At 41.6% G+C, this 25807-nt stretch overlaps 1 protein-coding gene across 4 annotated transcripts in view; it reads right to left on the reverse strand.

Moving 5' to 3' along the window:
- Nucleotides 1-25807, reverse strand: part of Reln (reelin) — a 438806-nt gene that overhangs the window by 24205 nt on the left and 388794 nt on the right. For all 4 annotated transcript variants that reach the window (XM_021163945.2, XM_029477127.1, XM_029477129.1 and 1 more), the window contains 11 exons: nucleotides 22344-22484; nucleotides 20998-21175; nucleotides 18667-18860; nucleotides 15223-15479; nucleotides 10676-10830; nucleotides 9289-9503; nucleotides 5122-5299; nucleotides 3322-3497; nucleotides 3099-3205; nucleotides 1244-1486; nucleotides 539-714 (listed from right to left, as the gene is read on the reverse strand). In XM_021163945.2, the coding sequence (XP_021019604.1) occupies nucleotides 539-714; nucleotides 1244-1486; nucleotides 3099-3205; nucleotides 3322-3497; nucleotides 5122-5299; nucleotides 9289-9503; nucleotides 10676-10830; nucleotides 15223-15479; nucleotides 18667-18860; nucleotides 20998-21175; nucleotides 22344-22484 (2020 nt within the window). The remainder of the gene's footprint in view (nucleotides 1-538; nucleotides 715-1243; nucleotides 1487-3098; nucleotides 3206-3321; nucleotides 3498-5121; nucleotides 5300-9288; nucleotides 9504-10675; nucleotides 10831-15222; nucleotides 15480-18666; nucleotides 18861-20997; nucleotides 21176-22343; nucleotides 22485-25807) is intronic.

Genomic DNA, 25807 nt, shown 5'->3' on the forward strand with positions numbered 1-25807 from the left:
CAGAGGGAAGGGGTGTGGTGATTGATGGAGGTTAGGCAGAGGGAAGGGGTGTGGTGATGGAGGTTAGGGCTGAGGGAAGGGGTGTGGTGATGGAGGTTAGGTAGAGGGAAGGGGTGTGGTGATGGAGGTTAGGTAGAGGGAAGGGGTGTGGTGATGGAGGTTAGGCAGAGGGAAGGGGTGTGGTGATTGATGGAGGTTAGGCAGAGGGAAGGGGTGTGGTGATAGAGGTTAGGGCTGAGGGAAGGGGTGTGGTGATGGAGGTTAGACAGGGGGATTGAGGGGTATGGGTTCCAGGCACCGACAGGAGCCTTTCATTTTGGCAGATGAATATATATGAGCTATAACAGGCTATATTCCTTACTGTGTCTTCACATTTCCACAGATTATTTTATCTATGCTCAAATAACCTGAAGAAAGCCTTTGTAAAATGTTACCACAAGTTACAGTGTCTTTTAATGGGTGTCCTCAATCATTGGGTGTCAGAACAAGTCCCTCTTCCCACAACCCACATGGAAGTTCCGGTATCACTTTCCCTTACTTTAAATTGCATCATGTATCCTGGCTGTATAATGAGCTCGCGGGAGGAGAGTGCATTGTGGGTCTTGTCCTTCTTTTTATTTGGCCAGTAGAGGTGGAAGGATGGGTTGCCACAGAATCCTGCTGTCCTTACTGCATTGGGGTAAAAACTCCAGTTTTCTTCATGGGAGGAGCCTTCTGTTAAGAAAGCAGGAAACAATGCCGTACGTTATTTTCTCCAACTATGATGTTCGATGTTAAATTATTTTTGTGTTTACCACAAAGGCTTGTTTTTATTTTACATGACTATTTTAATATAAAAATCTCGGGGCAGAGCCCAAGCTTAGGACAGCACTACTGAAGGCTGCTAGAATGATCACTTTGCTATAAAAGGGGAACTGTTTTTCTGGGTAGAAATTCTGCTTCTTCCTAGGCCTCTGTAGCATGTGTTGTATGGAACAGAAATCACTAAAAGGACTAAAATGTTCTGGGTATTGTGATTATGAATTATAATAAAAGCACTCTTTACTTAGCGATGTTCTTTAAGTTCTCAGTCGACAGTTCAGCAAGTGAGGAACTTTGAAGAATTATCAACTGTGGCCGAGAACAGCTCACAGCGGTTGAGCATCATGAAGGAGGACCCTGCAAGGGGCTGGCTATGGAATAGTCTCATGATGCCTCCACCCACAGCGGACAGAGAGAATGCTGTTTGGAGCCTTCTTCTTACCGTCATCAAAAGTGTCCACCAGTTGGCTTGGATTGATTTCTGCTCCACCAATCAGAATGTTGTCCAGTGCCCACTGCGCACGCTCCACCCCGGAAACCACGAGCCCATTGCTGATGACAAAAGGCTGCCACCAGCGAAGTCGAGTTGTGTTGGTGAGGGCCCCCTCAGGCAGGAGGATGTAGTCGTGCCTCACAGAAATGTATTTCTGGAAATCCATCTCGTGAAGCAAGGTCCAAGTGATTCCTATAAAAACCCAAACTTATCAGCTCCCTAGCACCAGGACGGCAACTCACAAACCAGCAGCAATTGTAAGTTCTGTATGCTCTCTAAGAAGATGTTTACCCCGGCAGTGAAAACCGAATCTAGGGACTTTTAAGTGTGACACTTGTAATCATGGCTTCAATAAAAAGCTGATCACAATGTAAGGCTATTTATACGTACTTGCTCAAAGTAAATATACTGAAGTAAAAAATTATATATTCTTAATTTTAATTATTTTAAAATTGATTTTAATTAATTTTTATTTTAATTAATTTAATTTAAATTAATCTCTAGACTCTTAAGAGGCCTATTTTTCAAGAAGAGCCCTATGCTCATTTCTAGACCAGTAGTTCTAGATTTTGTACAGGAATGGGTGGGTTGGGGGGGGGAGGGGATAGGGGATTTTCGGAGGGGAAACTAGGAAAGGGGATAACAGAAATGTAAATAAAAATATCTAATTAAAAAAAGAAAAAATTCCATATAATTTGTAATTATTTGGAATGATAAGAAGTTGATCTTATTGCTTGATACGACTGTGGGAAAAATATTTACAACACATGACTAGTCTGAGACAGTTCTGGCTAATCTATTAGCTAGTTATTCAGAATGTTATCTGCCAGCTAAAACATACTTCCTTTTGAAAAAAAAAACACCTTTTAACTGCTTTCCATTGGAATTGTTTTTTATATCAACGACATTATTAAATTACTTTATTTTTAAAGATTTATTTACTTTTATTTTGTGTGTAGGAGTGTTTTGCTTGCATGTATGAATGTTCATCGCTTGGGTGCCTTTTACCTACTGAGGCTACAAGAACTGGAGCTATAGGTGACTGTGAGCCACCATGTGGGTGCTGGGGACCAAACCTTGCCCCTCTGGCTACCAGTGCTCTCAATCCCGAGCCATCCCTCCAGCCCTCAAAACATTTTTTTTCCTGAATATCCCATTGTATTAATGGCCTGATAGTTATATAAGTTAATTATATTAGTAATATAAAATAATACAACAATTTTGTTAACATGGTTTCATGAATTCTGGATACTTTTACAATTGGTGAGGTTTTTCTATAGCGTCCCTTTGGTATTTATGCTATTGACACAACAGTGTTTTAGGATTTTTTTTTTTTTTTTGAGACAGGGTCTTACTATGTTCTTCTGGCTGTTCTAGAACTAACTATGTAGACCAGGCTGACCTTGAACTCATAGACCTCTACCTGCCTCTGCCTTCCAAGGGCTGGGATTCAAGGTGTGTACCAAGCTGTTGGACCTAAGATTCTTTTGCAAGCATATTTTACTCAGAAAATCATTCAAAAAATTTTTTTCATGCTCTTACAAAAAAAAGTCTATTTAAAAAGAGGACATGATGCAGAGAGAGATATGTGGGAGAAAGAATCTGGGGGTGCTGGGGGGGGAAGAGTGGGTTGTGGATACTCTCTCTCTCTGTGGGAGCGGGTAGCTTTTGCCTGTGTGACATGTAGCACAAGCCAGAGCTGTTGTTTTCTTCGTGGTCGTCACTGTCAAAAAACTCTGCTTCTGAGGGTGTTGGACGGATGTGGGATGCGCTCCTAGGCATAGCTGTCCCCCCTAGGACATACCTCCATCCGTAGAGAAGTCCAGCAGCACGCCTTCCTTCCGGCAGACAGGCCGATGGCAAGATGTCATGTTGTTCTCACTGCCGATACGTCCCCAGTACTGCAGGAATCTAAACGCAAGCGCACAGTCTCTCTCAGAAGGATGGACCAAAGATGCCACTCAGATCCTGAGTCCTGATAACAAGTGATGTCAACTGTTGGACTGACTGAGAAAAACGCAACTTACTTTGCACCTCTGAGATCTAAGTCTTGAGTAATAGCTTGTCTCACAGTGGATCCCCCAAAATAGAGTGCAGTGTTCTCAGCGAGGATCCCGCACTCTGTACAAGTGCTTCCGCCTTCCAAGGACATCCATAAGTCAGGCTTGATCTCCTCACTGTCAAAGCGCTCCTTCAGGAAAGTCTGTGGGGCGGGGCAGTGGAAGGGTCAGGGGACGAAGTTAAAGATAATGATTTCAGGTAGAAACGATGGACTTAAGAACAACAGAACTGATTTCAGCGTCTGCAAAGATATGCTTGAAAGACTATAGATTATGCTCATTACTTTACTTTCTACCATACACTGAAGATAATTTAAACTGATTAAATGAAATGTAATAATTTCTTTTATTTTTAAGATATAAAAATGTAAACTTCTAACACACATTAAAGTGCAGATTCAAGGTCAAAGTGTCAGTATCTTTTTAATATAATCTTAATAAATGCAAAATCAGAGAAACTTAATGGCTAGAAAGAATCAGGAGGCAATCTTTTTCTGCCCAAAGAAATAAAATAATTCAGCTATCCGAGAAACATAACCACTAAAACCAAACACATAAATACTATTTTTTATAGACCTTAAATCCCAGAAAATTTACAATACCCAGAGAAGGGAAGTGATATAATTTTATCTTTTTTTTAAGGGGACATAGACTTGCAGTAAAAACAGTATTTATGTATCTCTATATACTTCTATACATTTCCCCAGTTCTATAAGAGAGTCCTATCTTGTGTGGTTAAATGATTTAAGTCTCATTTCCTCAAACAGGGAGCACAATTGACCCTGTAATTAAAGGCATGTGAGTACAAGCCCGTCTGGCTGTGCTTCACTAATGGTGAGGAAATGAGTACAATTTTTAATAAATGAATGTTCATATGTAAGAACACGAGCTGGAAGAAACACGTGGCTAACTCGCATGCTCTCATTACAAGACTGAATTAGAGTTCACAATGCAGGCTCACAGAATTTCTTATCTGAGAAATATTAATGACACCTGAATGTCCATAGGATGTCTCAGGCCTTTTCTTTAGACACAAATGAGCAATATCTTTAAATTTTATTTTCAATATTTGCTAGGCTTCAATTATGTGTACTTTTCTTTTTCTTTCTTTTTTTTAATTTAGGATTTCCTATTCAGGCTGCCCTGGAACTCACTGTACAGTCCAGGACTGGAGGTAGGAGCCATGATCTCTGGCAGCTGACTGTGTTACTGTGACATTTTTCAATTATTGAAATGACGTATGTCTCTGCTTATCTACAGAAACAAAATGCACGTGTGATATCTGTGTTCAGACGCTACACCGACTTTACATATTGAACAGCTATTATGTCAAAAACGACTCAGCCACATTTCAGCTTTTAATAAGTTAGACCATAGAATTGTCTGGGAAAAAAGTTTGAGCAGTGTTTCAACATGTTTGAATATTTGTTTTTGGAGGGCTATCTGTAACAGGATTTGCTTCATTCTCCTTTGTACCAATTGTAAAAATAAGATCTTTTAAACAAGGCAGATATTGACTTTAAGCTGAGTGTTTTTTTTTTTTTTTTTAAAGAAAAAAGCTGGACATAGTGGCACATACCTTCCAGCATTTGAGAAACAGAGTCAGACATGTCTGAGTCTGAGGCCAGCCTGCTGTACACAGAGCTACATAGTGAGACAGACAAGGGAAGCTCTGTAGGAGGGAAAGGCAGACACATGACCTTGCTACAGACGCTCGTGTATAGAAACTGGTTATGGGCCAGTCAGCAAGGAAAAAGCTCACAGTACCTTCAGGCTGTGAGTTAAGTAGCAGTTTGGCCCCGAGTAGCCCGGGTCACAGATACACTGTTCCTTTAGGCAGTCTCCGTGGCCTCCACAGTTGTGCAAACATCCAGGGCCAAGGTAGAAATTGTCAATTGCCCACTGCACATCTGAGTACTTTTGGTAGAACCTAAATCTTACAGGACTGTTGGCAAAAGCAAAGGAATGAAAAACAAAAGTTAACTTTATTCAGAGTCTCTCTCTCTCTCTCTCTCTCACACACACACACACACACAGTGCTTATGAGAAAAAAAAACCCACTGCAGTTATCTCTGTGGATGAACTGAGTTAATAAAAACGTATCTGACCACTTGCAACTTCCAGTTTCTAGTAATGGAACTGTGTAGCTGCTTTCTACACAATTCTGTAGGAATTTGCAAAATAAGAATCAGTGGGGACTTTTTAAAGAAAGGATTATCTTACAGTGTACTCTAGAACCAGAAGTCAGACTCCCTTTTCTTGTTTCTAAAATTAAAGTTTAGGGTTGTATACAAAGTGTCTGACCCATGAGCCCTTACACTTTGATTGAATTCATTCCAATTCATTTTCCTCCCCAGCCCTCCTCCCCCTTGCTCTCTGCCCCCTCTGTCTGGTTCCCCTCCCCCATGCTCTATGCCCCCTCTGCCTGGTTTCCCTCCCCCTTGCTCTCTCCCCCCTCTTTGGTTCCCCTCCCCCATGCTCTCTGCCCCCTCTCTGGTTCCCCTCCCCCTTGCTCTCTCCCCCCTCTTTGGTTCCCCTCCCCCATGTCATCTTTCTCCTCTGGCTGGTTCTCCTCCCTCTGCTATTCCTCCTCTGGCTGGTTCTCCTCCCCCTGCTATTCCTCCTCTGGCTGGTTCTCCTCCCCCTGCTATTCCTCCTCTGGCCGGTTCCCCTCCCCCATGCTCTCTCCCCCTCTCTGGCTGGCTCCTCTACTTCTGGTTGCTTCCAATTCTTGCTTCATTGTTACTGAATTCCACTGCCTTCAGTATCCCACACTTTTCTTGAAATCCCTTCTCCCCTCTCATGATCTCCTTTCTAGTTTTGTGATCTCTTTTCTACACACATGGGTATGCACGGCAGGTTTTAAATCTAGGTTCTGTAGATAAAACAAAACTTGCAGTGTTTGGCTTAGTTTGCTTATCATGATTTCCAGCTGCATCCATTTTCTTGCAAATGTCATGTTTTCATTTTTCTTGGTAGCTGCATTAAATTTCATGGTGGGTATATACCACATTAAGGTATTTATCTGTATAGGTGTTTTGTGTGCATGAATGTCTGTGCACCGTGTGTGTGCACTACCTGGAGAGGCCAGAAGATGGCAGTGGAGATTCTTGGTTATTGTGCACAAAGCATCATAGAAAAGGATCTACAAGGATACTATGGTCTGTTGCTGCAACATCCTCTTACTGTACATCCTAGAGTTGTATAATTGGGTCAAATGGTACTTTTCAATGTTTTGAGGACTCTGCATATGGAATTCCATTGTGTCTGTCAAGTTTACACCCCAACAGTAATGAATATTAGTTCTTCTTTTCCTTGTAATTTCACCAGCATTTGATGTTATTGCTTAAAAATCCTTTTATATCTGTCTGTTATCTATCTATCTATCTATCTATCTATCTATCTATCTATCTATCTATCTAACTGGTGTGTGTGTGTGTGTGTGTGTGTGTGTGTGTGTGTGTGTGTGATAGTCACAGTGTACATGTGGAGGTCAGAACAAAACTTGGAGTTGGTTCTTTCTATTCACCATATGGGTTCCAAGGATGGAATTCTGAGCCCCAGGTTTGGTGGCAAGTACATCTACCCCCTGAACCACCCTACCTATCCCCATTTATCATCTTGATGCCATTTTTGATGGGGTGACATGGAATCTCAAATCAATCTTGGTTTACATTTTTCTGATGGCTAAGGATATTTAAGACTTTTTTCGAGAATTTATTGACCATTTGTGTTTCTTCCTTTGAGAACTGTCTTTTCAATTAATTGGACCATTTATTGATTGGATGAACAAGATGAACTGAACTTCAGTGGTTGTGGAAGCATTTAGATTGGCTAATTACACCTCTGAAATTGTATAGGAGGTTAGTGAAGTCCATGACAGAGTCTTGTTAGCACGCACACAGCCTTCAGGCGCTCAGCAAACAGCAACTTCTCAATTCCTTGAAGATTATCAATATTCTCAAAGTAACTATGGTAATTAGAAAACAATTTTGAAAGGGTTATATTAAAGGACAATTTCCCAGAGATTTTTAATTTCATCATTGCTTTTCTCTGTCTTCTGGGTAAAAAAAAAACCCAACAGGCTCTAATTAACCTTATATTAAAATAAGTCATATGATTCTGGTTTAAAAATGCAAAGCAAGGAACTTTCTAGGGCAATGTAAATGTTCTATATCTCATTTTATGTGGTGAGCACATCGGTTATACAACAGCAAAAGTCTTTTATCTGAACACATGTTATATTTGCATACTATGTAAATGGTATACAGAATATATATATAGTGTGTGTGATAATACACAACATACACACACATATGGAAAAGAGATACAACACACATGCACACACAACACACACATACACACACAGAAAGAGAGATTGATGAAGACAGACAGAGAAATTCCTAAGTGGCCTAGGAATTGGCTAATTTGTACCAATAGGATTCAACAGGGCTCTCGTTCTGGCTTTCTAAGAAAGAAAACAATCTCCTCTCCTAGCCGACATAATACAGAAGCATTCTGGTCTAGATTTCTGGGAGCCATCATATATTCAACAGGGGACCATCTCTGAGCTGACAATATCACCAGTGCCACTGATAGAGAGATAATGGATAAGAGAACAAGACAATTGGGCCCTTGAAATAATATAAAAGTACAGCTTATTGTTATTATATTTATTTGTGTGAGGGTGTACATGTGTGTGCATGTGTGTACAAGCATGCATGCCAGGATGTTCATTGTAGTCCCAGAGATCTAACTCTGGTCCTCAGGTTTGGCAGAGAGGGTCCTTACGTACTGGGCCATTTCCTAGAGTCTTAAAGCCACTATTAAAATTTCAAACCAACCAGTCCCAGAGCCTACGTATCTTTACAGTTTTTGCTATAAAGTATTTTAAAACGTTTTAATTTTCACTATGTGCAAATGTACATTTCGATGGGTGGGGCCTGTGCCTGTGTCTGTGAGAGGCTGGAGGGGGGTGTGAGATCCTCTGTAGCTGGAGCCTCAGGGGGTTGTGAGCCATCCAATGTGGAGGCTAGGAACCACACTCAGGTTTGCTCCCAGAGCAGTCCATGTTATTAACTGCTGCACTGTCTCTCACGCCCCAGGATATTTCATTTTTGATTGAACCACTGTAGACTGGGCTTTTTTTGTTTGTTTGTTGGTTGTTGTTGTTTTGGAACCTCCCAGCATCTTGATGGCATAAGCTCTTCTGATCCACTCTGATAATGCTGTCTATGGGACCGCACAGGCTTGAGTGTGTACTTGCCCTATTCAGAGCCTGCGTCCTGCTCATACATCATGGTCTGTTTCCTCTGAAGCCTCTTTACCTAGCTAGACTCTATGGTTAATTTAGTAGAAGCCCACCTGTCATTGTGCTCAATGCGTCACTTTTCTGATTTCACAGTAGATAGGGGATCTTTGGAACCACCTTAAATTATCCACAGACTTTCCAGAGCACGGTTTCATCTACTGCTCCAGGCTGATTATACTGCACTGCAAGTGCACAATGTGATGAGAGAAAAATAAAACCTGCACGCCATCTTATACAATGGCCTGAACTTAGGTGCTGTGCAACTAGCGAGGGTTGGGATTTGGTCCTCGCTCTACTAAGGATCTGTGAGACAGGTTTATATGGGAGCACAGTCTACAAGGCTAGTACGGTAGCCTTGCATCTGGCTTTGCATCTGGCTCCAAGGTCATTACTGTTCTAATTCTATTTGATGGCACTGGGGTTTAGAAAAGAGAAGGACCTAACAGGAACATTTATTGAGGACCACATCCTCCAAGTCTGAGGATTACAACATGAAGTGTGCTCATCATGGAAGTCAGGAAGGAAGAGAGCATTTTGTCCACAATTGCACATAATTTCAGATTTGACGGCAGTCGCCGTGGTTGCCTCCTGGGTGCGCAGCTACACGCTACCTTTCTACTTACTTCCCCATTAAGTTTTCAGGAAGTGGGTAGGTGATCCTTTTCCACCCTTTAGTTGGGAAGAACACAGACGGCTGAGAAACGCTTCCAGCACACTTTGGGTCGGCGGGTAAACACTGAGGGACTAAATAACTCCAGCTCACGCCAAAGTCAGTAGAAAACTGCACGTGAATTTGATTCTGGGCAATTTTTTCAGGCACTTTGCATCCAACAGAGATCTAATAAACAGAAAATGAAGATTGTCAAGGCATTAAAACCACATTACAGATTTCAGCCCCAAAGAACTGGCTGTAAGAAAGGCCCAGGTCCCTTGATGTCTACCACCTGGATTTTTCAGTTCATTATTTGTTTTGCTGGTGAACACAGGACATTGGCATGGTTGCCCAAGGTGACAAACTGTAAAAAGTGCCAAGTACATTGTGTAAGGATTTGGGAGAGAAGCTAGAAGCAGCGCCTCCCCCACACTGGCTGCTTTCATTGCAAGGCCTGGGCCCATGCTTACAAATTGTTTTGCTAATGGTCTGGCACTTGTGTTTGGCAGAATAACTGACCAAGAAGGATTGCTACCAGCCTTGCTAATGTTACTATTTTGTCATATAATTTATAACTCTCAATAAATCACTTTCACTGACAAGCAAGATGCAGTAGAACAAGATGATAACAGAAGCACAGAGCCTTCAATGTGGTGACAGCCATAGTGTGGCAACTCTGCAAACACAAAGGGATTCAGGTAGACAGAACACAGCAGAATAAATCCAGGCCAAAATGTTATCCAAAGCTCTTCCTGGCATGAATTCTGATTAGAATTCATGCCATCACTTTTGTTCTATGGAAACATCTGAATGAGCTTCTAAAAGAAGTAGAAATAACTATTATAGCTTTAGTCTCATAAGGAAACAATTTACATGCCCCCTTTTTTTTTTGACAAGAGTTTCACCTTGTAGCCTTAGCTGGCCTGAAACCCACTATATAGACCAGCTATCCTTGAACTCCCAGAGATCTGCTTCCTCCTCTGCCTCCTGAGTGCCTGGATTGAAGGTGGGCACCACCACACCCAGCCAACTTAATTTTTATATAGTGACTTAGTAAGTTACAATCAGTATCTTACATTTTTAAACCAATATTTTGTTCTGTAAGTGTATAATCCTGATTGTAAATATTTGCTTTTATTTAAGCTCTGAAATTTTACCTTGAGATAGTATAGAAGTACAATATTTTTTAATCATTAAGTAATGTTTAGGTGAGCTGTATATTACCTTAACAATAAGTTTTATCTTTCAAAGCACATATGAAGACAATGAGATCTTAGACGACCTGTATCTTTCTGGTGGTCCTGACTAGGCTGCTAGTGTGTGGTTAACTTGTGTGACTGAGACCATGGTAACTTCACCTTGAACTGCATGATCCAGTTCTCAGTGGGCGTCAGGTCATGAGTCACTGCATACACCTCTCGTCCATCATGGCTGCCACAGAGCATGACACCATCTGGGGAGTCACAGAATCTTTCCACTGTACAGTCATCATGGAAGAGCCAATTCTCATTCACTGAACAAAAACGGCAAAAAAATCGGATGATAGATTTAGCAAGGACTTAAAGTAAAAATTCATGTTAACCAAGACCTAGAATTAAGTACAAATCTCTTTTATATACAATATGTCACATAAAATAAAAACCAATATAAACATTTTATAACATGGATTTTAACTGACAGGTACATAGTACATTTTTGAGGGGTAGGGTGTTTAAGACAAGGTCTCACTTTGTAGGTCAGGTTGGCTTCAAACTCAGGACTGATCCTCCTACTTTAGTCTCTTGGTTGTTAGATTACAAACATGTATTACTATGTCCAGCTCCTCGATGTATTGTAAAATAAAATGTGTGTCATTCACACATCTATCTATCCATCTACCCATCCATCAATCCATCTATTCATCATCCATGCTTCCATCCTTCTACCCACCTATCCATCCATCCATCCATCCACCCATCCATCCACCCATCCATCTATCATCTTCTGTTTTTTTTGTTTGTTTGTTTTTGTTTTTGTTTTCTGGCGAAAAGGTTTCATTCTATAGTCTTTTGTCTTGGAACGAATGGTGTAGCCCAGGGGGGCCTTAAACACATGGTTATCCTCCTGTCTCTGCCTCCTGAGGATTGTGATTATAGGTAGAAGCCACTATGTCCAGCTCAATAGTATATCATTAACCATAGGTACTGTGTTATCAAAAGATCATTAGAATTTTTTCAACACACATAGAAGAACTATTTCAAGGAATCCCTGTTTTCTTCTTCACAGGAAGGAAACCACTCTGACTGGATGAATACTTTTGGAGGCCTAGACAGTATTTGAGAAAAACTAAGCTTTGTATTATGTAGTTAGTCACAAAGACTACATTAGAATTCTAATGTGTTCCGTTGAACTTAACCTGGCAAAAATTAAGGTATACTATAAAGAGATTATTTAAAAAGCTCAGATTAAGTTGGGCATGGTGGCATATACTGTCTGTAATCCCAGTACTCTGGAGTTAAGGTGACCTTGGCTACATAGCAAGCTTGGGTAGCCTGGGCTACATGAGACTGTGCCAACAACATAAAACATCAGCAAAAAAGAAACTGATTATCTGTAAAATGCTAAGTTTATCTCATTAGTGTTCTTTATACTTGAATATTTAGGTATGTATAGTTAAGTAATCTAGAAAAGTATTTTTTTGTTATATCAGCAGCACTGAGGCTGTTTTCTTTTTTCTTCTTAAATTTAATTTTATTTGTAATTCATTTTTTACACTCCATATTCCATTCCCCACCCCTCCCCTCCCACCCTCCAATTGCTCCACATCCCACATCTCCTCCCCACCACACCCTGTATCCACATGGATGCTCCCATCCCCAACCCCACCTGACCTCTAAACTCCCAGTCTCCAGTCTCTTGAGGGTTAGGTGCATCATCTCTGAATGAACACAGACCCAGAAGTCCTGTATTGTATGTGTGTTGGGGAACTCATATCAGGGAGTGTATGCTGTCTGTCTGGTGATCCAGTGTTTGAAAGATCTCAGGGGTCCAAATTAATTGGCCTTCCTACATGATAGCCCTTCTTTTCAAATTCTTTCAGCCTTCCCTAATTCAACAACAGGGGTCAGCTGCTTCTGTCCATCTGTTGGGTACAAATATCTGCATCTGACTCTTTCAGCTGCTTGTTGGTCTTTTGGAAGGCAGTCATGATAGGACCCTTTTTGTGAGCACTCCATAGTGTCAGGCCTTGGAACCTCCCCTTGACCTGGATCCTACTTTGGGCCTGTCACTGGACCAGAAAAGTATTTTCTAAAATAATTTCAAACTTTCTAAACCAGATCAACAGTAACTCTTTGAGGAATTGTACTGAGCAAAAAGTCTAAAGGTAGAACAAATTTGGAAGACTCCTTAAGTACTTAAAGAAGCAGGATCATGAATTATTAGTGCAGAATACATCTTCTGTATTGAGCCCCATCTTTCCACACAAATGTGCAAATGAACACATAAATACATATATACATAGATACTCACCTCCTTCACGGTTCCATCCATCCATCCATCCATCCATCCATCCATCCATCCATCCATCCATCATCTATCTATCTATCTATCTATCTATCTATCTATCTATCTATCTATCATTCTATCTATTTATCTGTTTATATTTTAGTCAGTCTATTTGATGTTGCTGGTTTGGAATTATCAATGTAGCTCAGGCTAACCTTGAGCTTGAGATATTCCTGCCTCAGGCTCCTGGGTATTGTGATTGCAGGCCTGTATCATTATGTCCAATGGGAAGAGGTAATTTTATATTATATTTATTAGCTAGTAAAGTTAGAAATGAAAAAAAAAAACAAATAATGTAAATTGTATCTAGGTGATGATATACTTTGACCTCAACTTTCAAAGCTTTCTAGCTAGGCCCATGTCTACAATGTAGAGACTAACAGGCAAAACTTGAGGCTTGGGGCAGGCATGTGCACAGCAAAGGCAGCTGGCCTCAGAGATCCAGAGAGACCAAGGGATTTTCCTGTTACTTAGGCTACATGCATAGTGAGTCTAATTTTGGTCTGAGCACTTGTGCCTGCAGAAAAACATATTGCTGTAATTCGCATGGCTTGATGGGATGATGGCCATTATCTGTGTCTTCATTCTGAGGAATTTGGGGTCAGAGATCGAGGACACAAATCAATGTGAATGAACATTCAAACTCCAGTGATATTCAGAGGCAGTTTCCCTAGGGGCACCTTTCCTCGGATGCTGCAGGCGGGATGAAAGGTTTCTCAGTGGGCCGCCAGTCTCCTGCATACTCACAGAACTGCTTCTGTGAGCAGATAGATGCTCTGGGTTCTAAAACACTTCTGTGCATCACAGGCAGGGTCAAATTAAACCAGCATGTATACTAGGTAGGTGCTTAAATCTGATTATATTGGCTTTTATCATTACAGAAGTAATATTTAAATTATTCTGACTATAAATGTACTTATGTAAACTATTACACAGGGAAAAAACCAGATGAATAACTTAGCAAAGTTCTGAATCAGATCTCTGCGAGGGACTCTCTGTGGCAGCTTCCTCTTCCTTTCCTCATCCACCCCCATTTCTTCTTTCTCTCTGTATCAAGCCTTTCTCAAACCACAACCCTCCTGCCAGCCTCCCGAGGGTGCCGGGTGCATTTGATTATTATCTGCAGTTACACCTTGTGCCACATGATATCCTAATGAATGAAATAAAATTAATTAGTATAAAGATTCGTCAATAGCAAGTTATAAAGTATACTGGAGTTTAAAATCAGCAAAAATTTATCTTCTAAGACACTTAAGGACTTGAAACAACAACAACAACAACAGAAGACTCAATCCTAACGGAAAAAAAAAGTCTACAAAATACATCAAATTTGAGACCCCAACTTTGTTAAAATATTTCTTTAAGGCATACAAAACACTGAAATTATTTTATAAATAGTGATGCTGGTTATCCCTGGGGGATTCTAATTTTCATCCTTGGCAATTTTCTGTATTTCTCCTTAATTTCATAACCTGAAAATAATTTATTGCTTTTATAATAAAACATTTTAAAGTTATTAAAATTCCTTAAGTTAAAAATTTCCCTAGGTATACCATTTCTCTGGAAACTTTTTATTATTGTAAAATTGGCCACATGCCATTTTTTTCAAGGCTGGGGCTAGACTATTGGGATGAGACATAGTGTCTTACTGTCTGGATGTCTGTTGTCACTAGGAGGAGACAGGTATCTAAACATTACTGGCATGTATCTGACCATACTGTGTTTTACCTAATACAATCAATACATGTGGGATGGCAAAGCCACAGACTTAATATAAGATACCACCTTAAATTTATTGCTATAAAATGAAAAGCATTCAGTGAGAATGGGGTGCAGCTCCCACAGCTGCCAGCATCACTGACCTATCCCTGCTGAGGGTGAAGGATAGGACGGAGACCTACAGCAAGTGAACCCTGAGACATGATTTGAAACATGAAATGCCACTGTGAATGTGCCTGACCTGCAGAAAATTCAACATTCTGCCTTTCGATGCTAAGAAAGGAACCAGGAGGATCACTGTGAGTTGGAAGGCAGCCAACTTGGTGAGTTCTAGGGCAGCCTGAATAACAGAGAAAGACCTGACCCAAACCCAAACACCATCAGCAGCAGCAACAGGCCAGGAAAGGTTGGCTCTTTCCCTCCAAAGCAGAAACTAGGAAACAGAAACAAAGCTGTCGCTCCCATTGTTCTGCAGTGACAGTAACGAGATCGATGTCTGATGGGAATGCTGACAGTAGAAAAGAATGGTGTTCTTCGCTGATTTTACAGCATCCAAACACCCAGAAAGGACCCAGTTTCATTTGTGATAAGCCTCAACTGCATTTAAATGTACTTTGTCTAGTGTTCTTGAGCAAATCACCTGAAGTTTTGTCTTCTAAGAACATTTCAAAAGCAATTCTCCCAACAGGGCCGGCGTCTGCGGGGGAGCGCTCATGCTGTGGTACTGGGGCGCTGCTGAAGGTGTCCAGCATGACCGTCCTCTGGTCTGCAGAGCCCGAGATGAGGACATTGTCAATGGCCCAGTCATTCTGGTCAAGGCCATCATGTCGTGGCTGCCACCATCGGAAGCGAGTGGCAATCTCTTTAGCGTCAGGAGGGAGAAGGATATTCACGAATCTAACGGAAAATGGTGAGAGTCAGGAAAATATTTGTTAAATATTTCATATTAGGGGAAGATCTGAAACAGCAGTAAGCAACACTATATCCCAGGGTGGTGAGGACATTATTTAATCTCAATCTCTCTCTCTCTCTCTCTCTCTCTCTCTCTCTCTCTCTCTCTCTCTCTCTCTCTCCAGTTGCACATGCAAATATGTATGCTGGCAAGTGGAGGCCAAACTGTCTTCTTCAATTGCTCTCCACTTTATTTTTTGAGACAGGGTCTCTCACTGCCTGGAGCTCACTGATTGGCTGGCTAGAGAGCTCCAGAGATCCTGTCTACCTTCCCAGCATCGAGCTTACAGGTGACACCACTAGACGTGGCGTTTAAATGAACACCAGGTATCCAATGTGGTTCCTAATACGCTTGGAAGGCAAGCACTTTACCAACTAAGCCATGTCCCCAGCCAGAAACAAACTAAAAATGGTTTTATTACATTTTAATTATTCCATTGAATTTCATACAATGTATTTTGATCCTACTCATCCTCAGCTCCTCCCAGATACACTCCATCTCCCTACTCTTCCCCTTAAAATAACACATCAACCAGGTGTGGACCCTGGTTCACTGGCTTTGTTTTACAAGTCATTAGTGAAACTGTAAGCAATGTAAGCATTCCATAGCTATCTATCCATTTGAGTTACCTGTGGACATCTGCGACCCTGGTTAGGTAGGTAACTGTGCGTCTACACTCTGCATACTCTGAGAGATACAAGCCAATCCTGACCTTATTTTTCCTGCTCCGTAAGGGTTGGTTTCAGCCTCCTTCCTTTCCTTCTTGGCCCTTTGCTTTTTACTTTAATCTGCTAACTGCAAGCAACAGGCTGGGGATATGGACACCAGCTTGTGGTAGGATGTTTAAGCCTCAGCCTCAAAGTAAGCAGGTCTCAGTTGCCTGTGGCACAGACAACACTTTGCTGATGGGCTTCATTGGAAGAAGCGCTGATGGAGAATTACTAATAACCTCAGCATGTCTTCTGACTTAGTCACCAAGGGCAGATAGCTTAATGCTCCAATACAAACTCATCATGTAGATATGACGCTTACATTTACAACTGCAATTAAAACATACTCATTGAGAGCCAGCAATATAACCACGCGTTTCATTGTATGCAGAGCTCATAGAACTCAGGGAAACATTTCCTTAGTTCTCTCCTGTGCAGAGAGCATCGTCCTTTTCTCTCTCGCTCCAGCCATCTTTCAAGAGCAGCCTCTTAGTGCTAAAATTCCCATCCATGTTAACCTTGGGATGGATCTTAAAGCTAAGGGCTGTAATAACAGTCGCATTAAACCTTTGCCTTTCACATTAAAGAGATGTAGTGATTTTTCCTTCTTAACATGCATTTCCTTGTTAATTTTTCCTTTTTGGTGTTGAGGGCCTTGTATATGCTAGACAGTACTCTGCCACCGAGCCATCTGCTTGCCCTTCCTGTTGTTGTTTTGTGTATTTTTAAGGTTCCATCTGCCCAGCATAGGAGGTTGCATTCTAGATAGCGACCAACTAGGATTCATGTAAACGGGCTTTGGACACGTCAAGCACTTTGTGCATTCCTCGGACATGAAGGACATTAGTGTTGACGTTAAGGAAGGAAAATGTAATCTGTGAATCCCACACCCTCAAATATGTTGTTCCCGGGCGGTTAGAGACCAGAAGCTTTGAGGCTGGGCTCTCCAAGGTTTATTTCTTCATGTCTCTTGATGTTAGAGCTCATCTGCTCATCTCTTTTTTAAAATTCTTACTGTTGTTGTGTGTTCTGTGTGGTGCATGTGCATGTGTGGGTGTGCAGATGCTCCTGTCCTTGTATGGACATGTGGAGGCCGGAGGAGGACGTTAGGTGGCTTGCTAGACATGTGGAGGCCGGAGGAGGACGTTAGGTGGCTTGCTAGACATGGGGAGGCCGGAGGAAGACGTTAGGTGGCTTGCTAGACACGTGGAGGCCGGAGGAGGATGTTAGGTGGCTTGCTAGATCCCTCTTTGTCTCATTCCCTTGCGACTGAAATACTTCACATAATTTACCTCTTTCCCTTTTCTTTGATAATGTCACATGGTATATTTTGATCATATTCATTCTCTTTCCCCCAACCCTTCCCAGATCCTTCCCTACCTCCCTTCTGACACAACTTCACATTCTGTTCTCTTTCCCTATGCAATTGCTTGTGTTGGTTGAATACTGGTCATGGGGTCTGCTGTGGAATATGCCTGATGCACCAAGTGCCACACCACTGAAGAAAACTGTTGTTCCCTCTCCTGAAGCAGTCAAGTGCCACTAGCTCCTTGTGTATGAGGTGGGATTTTGTGCCCAGCCCCCTGCTCTATGCTGGGATTTGGTCTGGCTTAAGCTTGTGCAGGTCTTGCGTGCTGTCTTTGTCATGTGTGCCTTTGTCCTGCTATATCTGGAAAACAGTTCAAGGGCACTCACCCTACCTCTGGGTCTTACACTCCTCTGCTCCATCTTCTCCACAGATTGCTGAGCCCTGAGGGGATGACTCAGCATTCTTTTATTCCACTTCCCTTGCCTTTTTCCTGTTGTTGTTGAGATGGGGGTCTCAGTGTGGTGTTCATTACACACTCTCCAAGGATCTTCCTGCCCCAGGCGACAGTTACCGAGACCTCAGGGGGCACCACCTCATCCGCCCCTCGGACTTCTAAATGGCTACAATGACTGCTTTTTGGTTTTCCTAATACGTTTAGAAATTCATACATGATGGCTGTTTAGGGTTTTAAAAGAATTTAATATGTCCTAGGCATCTTAAGGATATTCCATATTACTGTTTTCTTGTGTATACTGGGTAGGTATTTTGTAAACAAATGTTGTGTTTCTCCAAATATTTTTGAAATTATCATATACTCAGCCTTCACAGTCTTTTTTTTTTTTTTTTTGCACTAAGTTTATCTACTGTTCACATTATGATCTAGCAATTAATCTTACTCTCGGGTGTGAAAGTTGTTCTTAAAAAAAAAAAAAAAAAACAACAAACCTCTGATTAGTGATTGTGTAGTTCTCCCTGTTTTTGTTTTTTCCTGTTTCAGAGGTGTCCTTTACTAATGAGTAGGCTGTAGTGTCCCCCGCCCCTGCCCAGTCCCAGAATGCCTTACTAAGCATTTTCCTCCATATCCTAGTTACTGAAGGTAGAACAGATACAAACCCAGGTTTGCTGTACTGGTCATAGAAAATCTCCATCAGCAAGCTCCAGGTGATGCCTCCGTTGACAGAGTACTCCAGCAGGACTCCCTGGTTACGGTTGCTCGGCGTAATGAGGCATCCATACATAAAGTAAAACTGGATAAACTCAGCAGTAGTGAGGTTCAGATCCACGGTGACCAGCAATCGGCTGCAGCCCTAAGGAAAAGAAGCAGGACAGGAAAAGAACAACAGTAAGCAATCTTGATTTCAGATCCTGCAGATTACAGCTTTTCTCTTTCTCTCATTTAAATCTCGTTTTTGTAATTCAAGGCTCATGGTTATTGTTATTACCTCTCTTACACTTATCTGACTGTCCTATCATCTCTCACACTACCTTCTAGCATGATGCGCTGCTCATGATTGCTGAACTTTCAAATTTAGTACCTGAGACATTAATATAAGACTCATATACGTACATTATGTCATATATTCTAAGGAGGTTCCATATATATTATGTATATTACATATTATATAAGCAAAGTAAAAGTTGGAATTAGAGTAAGTATGTAAAGTTTTTATTAATGTATTTTCAACTATTAGCATTTTCTAAAACACCAGTTATTAATGCAGTAACATTTTGACCTAATTATTTATTTTACTTTATTTACATCTGTGTGTATAATGTTGGATCCCCTGAAATTGGAGTTACTGACAGTTGTGAGCCACCATGTGGGTGTTGGGAATCAAGCTCAGGTCCTCTGGAAGCACAGCAAATGCTCTTAACTCCTGAGCCATCCTCTAGCCCCCAGACATAACTATTTTTAATAAAATATTAAAATTAACTACAACTGAAATACTTATATGATTTAATTACAAGAGAGTTGCAATGCCCTTTAAAATGCTTTAAATTTTATTTATTTATTTAAAGGAGTGTGGTTGTTTTGTATGGGTACACATGGGTGTATGTTTACATGTGTTCACATGCATGCAGAGGTAAATGCTGGTGTCTTTCTCTATCACGCCCCACCTTATTTTTTGAGCAGAGTCTCTCCTTGAGCCTGGAGTTCACTGATTGGCTAGACTTGCTGGCCAATGAGCTCTGGAGATCTTGCTGTTTCTAATTTTTACCCCCAACCCACCCCTGCACCTGCATTAGGGTTACATAGGCTACCAGGCCTTGTTTTATTTATTTATTTATTTATTTATTTATGTATTTTCCTCAATTACATTTCCAATGCTATCCCAAAAGTCCCCCAGACCCNCCCCCCCCCCACTCCCCTACCCACCCATTCCCACTTTTTGGCCCAGGCCTTGTTTTTACATGGATGTTGAGATCCAAGTCTTTATGCATACAGGCACTTACTAACTGAGGCATCTCTCCAGCCCCAAATGCCTTTCATTTAAATAGTCAGAGCTAATGTCATTTATATTAATTATAAATTAATCTTGATAAGTAGGTATTTGTCAGTTGAACATATGTGGACATCTGGGCCACTCCCACTTCTACCTGAGGTAGAAGAGTATCTTGAATCCTAGTGTTGTCAATTAAAAAAAATTATGATATATATATTGTTATATATATTATTATATATATATTGTTACTCGTGGGTACAGTATTAGATATAAATAATATAGGACTACTTCTTTGGCACCAATATAAACCCTATGATAAATGGGTTATGATATGTATAGTTAAAATAAAGAGTTGAGTGTGAGTTGGTTATTTATTTTAAATGAATTTGCCTATCTAATCAATGTACTAGAGATATTTTGCTGTTAAAAAGGTAAAATTTAGCAGCAGGATAGAATGAATATAATTTTTCCAAAAGAAAGTTTTTAAATATTGCTTCTGCCACATACAAAATAATATGCTCCAAATACAAATGTTCAGTAATTACTGATGATTACTAGTTACTCTTCCTGGAATGATTGATATAAAAGTTGTTAATACATTCAAGAAACACTGAAGTTCATTTCCTACATTTTTACTCTTTAATCCCAAATGTGTGGTGAGCTCAAGTGTTTTCAATTATAGCTTGATCCAGTTAGAACCCCCCTTCACCCCCAACACACATACTGCACAGGTGCCCCTTTCTCAGGATGGAAATCTATGTAAATCCTTTAAAAATGTGTTCTTAAATATTCTCCATGCTGTCCCCAGCTGAGTCTTTAAATAGTCTCAAATTTTTGGTAGGAAAATACTGGAAATGCTCAATGCTGCCTGATTTGTGCAAAGTTCAAAGTTCGGATCATGATTAAGCATTGAGGGTAACTGCATCTTTAAAAGGAACTCGTGGGACTTGTGAGGAGCTTAGAGGGTGGACAGAAGGGAAATCATTAGCCCAGCCCTTACCCCACTGAAATGGAGAGCCAGGCCGGAAGCCACAGCCCCACACACTGTACTCAGCTTCCCACCGCTCACAGTCAGCCAGTTCTGGTTGGAGGGGGCTCGGTTGAAGTTGTCTTTGAGCTGGGTGGGAAGGGAGGTCTCAGGCTCATCACAGTACAGGCCTCCCCACTGTTCATCACAGCTGGATGTGGAGAAAGAGAAAGGCAGAGTCAACATCAGAGAAAGCCTGTGAGTATTCCCACGTTATGGAAGCCAATGTTTTTTTTAGGAAAAGACCGGGATGTTTTAGGATTTTAAGACCCGAAAGGTTACTGCTCTTTAGAGTTGCAGCTCTTTGCTAAAGATCAACTGCTTTCCTTAACAACACTGTAGGTTGAATTAACCTCCTCCAGGCTTGGTGGAGGGACAGAAACAAGCTTAAACAATGTACTGAATGTGAACAGGAATGACTGCAGTCGCCCAACCATATTTCCGGGGATAATAATGTATGGAATTGGTCTCTCTCACAGAAGCCTCCAGTGATTTAAGAACCAAGCGGCTGTGTGCTAAATAGCAGCCATGCCTTGGATAATCACTGCCATCCCTGGACAGAGTTCTCAGCTCTCTGTTCAGGGAGGCTGCCCAGGGCTCTTCAGAGTCATCCTGGATATGGAATACAATCATTGATCAAGGCCGGATTTTTCCATGTCTATAGAAGATTAGTCGAAAAGATCATATCCATTCTCTATTAGCATCTGTACACTCAACCAAACAGCACAATTTTAGAAAATGAAACATAAAAGGCTGTAGTACGTGTGTACACGTGTGTGTATGTATTTGTATACATGTCTATCCAAATGCTTAAAATGTAGATTTTCCCAAAATTGCTAAAGATCTATGAGAATGCTATGGAGGGTTCTCCATGAAATATGCTTCATAAATTGATCAGATATGTTTGTATCTGATATATGTTTATTATATAAAAACAACATTAGAGTTATCAACTACATCCCAACAAACGCATGTTCTTACTTCTATCCAGACTTAACATATTATTTTTGATGAGAATTTATTGAACTCCTGAAACTTTTCTATTATATTTTTCAAGGTTCAAGTGCATCACAGAAACAGAAGAAAAATGAATATTGTCAATTACAGTTCAGATTTCTCTTGACAATGCGGCTGCTGTTCAGGTGCTAATCACTAAAGGAAAGTGGTTACACTGACTGTCAGTTCAACTCTTAGCTCAGTACCGTGTGCCAGGAAAATGCAAAAGCTAGTCACTCGGGGAATGACGACAAAACCAGTTCTAGAAAGGCCCTGAATGGAATAAGCCAAGATATTTAGACAGTAGAAATATTCCGACTTACACACAGCTTCCCTGGACGCATCTCCCGTGGCCACTGCACATGTCTAAGCAACCATCCCCAATATAGACATTATCTATTGCCCAGGTCTGCTGCTTGTCAAAAGGCGCTGGCTGATGCCAGCGGAAACGAGTGGCTTGAGACCTTGGAAGAAGAAGAGATTTACAATGAAGGAAATGTATTCTAGTAAGCTGGAAGAGGGCAACACAGAGGCACACATTCCCAGTTCCATTTCCTAAAGAACATTCATTATTGCAACAGCCCATGCATACCCCTGGTTAACAGTACTAAGCCAAACACATAGGTCAGCATGGATTTTGCTCCCGGGATCTTGCTGGGTCTTGTAAAAGAAGACTATATCATAGGCTAATCCTAAAACCAGAAGCCTTAGGGGGACAATAAAGGTCTGAGTTTTGCAAGGAAGTCATTGTACGGAGACATCAGGGCTGTAAACTGGGAGAAAGATGCCTGTCCTTGAGCGACTGTAACCCTTCTGCCTCTAACTTAGAACAGAGTGTGGCTGGGTTTCATGTTCTTCCCCGCTCTCCTGGGCACTTGCATCTGCCTCATTCTGCATCCAGGAGCAGATCTCCTAATGGAAGCCTCAGGGACAGGAGAAACGTAAAACAGAGAGATCACTGAAACCCTAGATAATTATGTATGGAGAAGAGAGGGGGTAACAAAGCCTGGCTTACTGTAGGAAACAAATACATATCACCCAGCAGTTCTCCATTCCAGAACCAGCAACATCTCCCCTTCACCGTTTGGAGAGCATCCTGTTCAGCAAACAAACAAACAAACATCTTCCCAGCCACCAGGTGGCAGTAAGACCCAAACAATACCCAGCCCACATGCAAACATTCAAGACTTGTCGAAGAGTAAACTGTGGTTACTGAGCCATGGACATTTTATACTAAAAGACTTAATATTTTGATTGGGAGACATGTGTTTCAGGAAGGGGAAAAAGATGAAATAACAGCAACAGCCTTACATTTTCTAATCGAAGATACGTACATAAAATTTGGCCAATAATAAAGAAGGAACAGCCTAGAACTAAGATTTTCATTTTGGAACACAGCCCGGTCCACTGCGTGTCCTGAGCATCTTGGCAGGAGCTGACTTCTCACAGCCCTTGCTCTCCAGCTCCCACACACCCAGCAGAGGCGTCTCCTCCACTCACATCTTTCACTTCATATTGCACTGAGTTTAAGCACCAAGCTGTCCTTGGTCTGTGGGTAAGCAGGGCCTCTCCTCTGCTCACTTCTTCTGGCCATCTTAAGCATCGCTCCTCGCTCCTTGAGGCTTCCAGAGTACATGGAACTCATTTCCACCTTTCTGCATTTGTGTTTTCCCCTGGAGACGAGCGCTCGCGCCCTCTCTCTCTGCTTGCTGCATGTCCTTTAGGGTCTCACAGGAAATGTCAGTCCTCAAAGAGACTTTTTTTCTGACCCTTTTAAAAATTGCATTTGTCTCATATTATTCAGACCCATGGCAATCTGCTCTCCTGTGGTGTTTAATGCAGTTTAGCATGTGTGTGCCTATGTTTCAGGGCCACACAGTTCCTTCCTGGCACATTAAGTCATAAGGCAGCATGTGGGGCAGGCAGATCCTTTTGGCTCTACTCTGAGTGGTGCTCTACAGGGACAGGGAGCTGATATTCAGGAGCCACTGTGTGTACAGGGAGCCATGTTGTATTGATGCCCGCCCTTACCGCTGCTGTAACGTCAGCGGCTCTGCTCTTATAAATGACTGAATTTATTACTATTCTGTTTCTATACAGCAGCATCTTGTAACACAGCGGAGCACCACATTCTCACAGCTCCTAACCATCCATTCTGAGATGGAGCCAGCTTGCACATCATTTATTCTGTCTTTTGATTTTATTACAAATTTTCTGAAGTGCAAGGAATATTGTTTTGTGTCCTCAGTGCTTACCAATAATAAGTAGTAAACTTCCCCTGTTCTCCAATATCACACATGTTTACTAAAGCCCTTGTCACCTTTTTATAAAGCAGTTTCTTTTGTTAATTATTCTCTCTGTTCATCATTTCACTGTCTGTGGCTCTTATAAACGGGATTTCATAACCATCTACTGAAAGAATATTAAGTTGACAGCAATAAAGATTCTCAGAAAGAGCAAATAGAAGGCATCTTGCAGGTGCTGAGGAGGGAACTGGGGTCAGTGGCGCAGGGACAGCAGTTTGATGGATGCTGTAGGAGAAGGCTAGAGAGGCAGCACGGGCTGCCTAGCCGGTGGTGGCTTTTTGATGACTGGTTTTGTTCAGTCGCAGTCTGGGCAGTCTCTGAACAGAAAGGCTGCGCAGGAGATTTAAGAGTCAGATGAATTGCTGGAGGTGACGGCTTTTGTGGAGAGGTCCAGCACGGCCCCCTTTCAGTCTATGCCTCTCTCTCCAGTTCCATAGAAAAGGAGTCAGTAGGAGACCATGTGAAGATTGTGCTGAAAGTCAGCTGGGCAATGGGTCCAAAGATAAGTGAGCGAGTGCTCGAATTTGTACTCTGGCATCAGTGAGCTCTGTGTTCATGGTGAGCAAGTGAATTATTCCGACACAATGAGGAGGTCAGATATGACAATTTCCGAGCCCCCTTTGAAGTGCAGTGGTTATATATTCTTAGGAACAGCGATATCTGGTGGTCACATACTCACAGGCAAAGGCACCACCCATTATTATTTTATAGGAAGAAGAAGCACTTTCATTAAAGGGAAGCAGTGCAATATTGATTCAGAGAGAGAATATGGAAGTTGAATTCAACCTCCAAGCCTTTCCAATGAAGCAACTTATTCCCAGCCCTGCCTGGCCTCACTGCGAGAGGGGCCAAATCACTTAGATCTACAAGCTGACACTTACCCATCTGCAAAGCTCAGAAAATGCTGCTTCCTGACTCACAAGGGTGTTGTGAAAATTAATTAGTTGTTCATGTTTACCAAGACCTACGAGTGCTCTGGCGTCTCCCTCGGCAGGTGTCATTGCTTATCCTGAAGGTCCCGTCTAATGATGGCCGCTACCAGCTGCTGCTTCTCCAACTTGGAGGAAAAAGGGCCCCAGAGCAAATTTCTTATTTTCACATACCCTTGAAATCTCTCCTTTTGATTATTTTCTAAGTTTATGCCATTTCCTTCACATCAAGACACTGGAGGTGATTCCAATGTACAGGTTAGTAAATACCAATTGCTAAGCATTAATATGTCACTGCAGACACCATGCCATGCACCTCCCCCAGTATGTGGCCACACCTTTTAACAGGTTTTGGTACACATTTCATACTCTTAGATTCTGCAGGGTGACTCCATTTACCCACAAAGACTTTGCTGCCATCTTCCTAACGGGAAGAACTCCATTGAAAGAAACCACAGCTAACAATCTCAGTCTTTCTGATCCTACCTGATATTACATTTACCCTCAAAGAGGTACCTACAATTCTCAAGCTAACTCTTTTTTTTTTTTTAA

This window comes from Mus caroli, chromosome 5 (genome assembly GCF_900094665.2).
Source record: "Mus caroli chromosome 5, CAROLI_EIJ_v1.1, whole genome shotgun sequence".
Taxonomy (NCBI): Eukaryota; Metazoa; Chordata; class Mammalia; order Rodentia; family Muridae; genus Mus; species Mus caroli.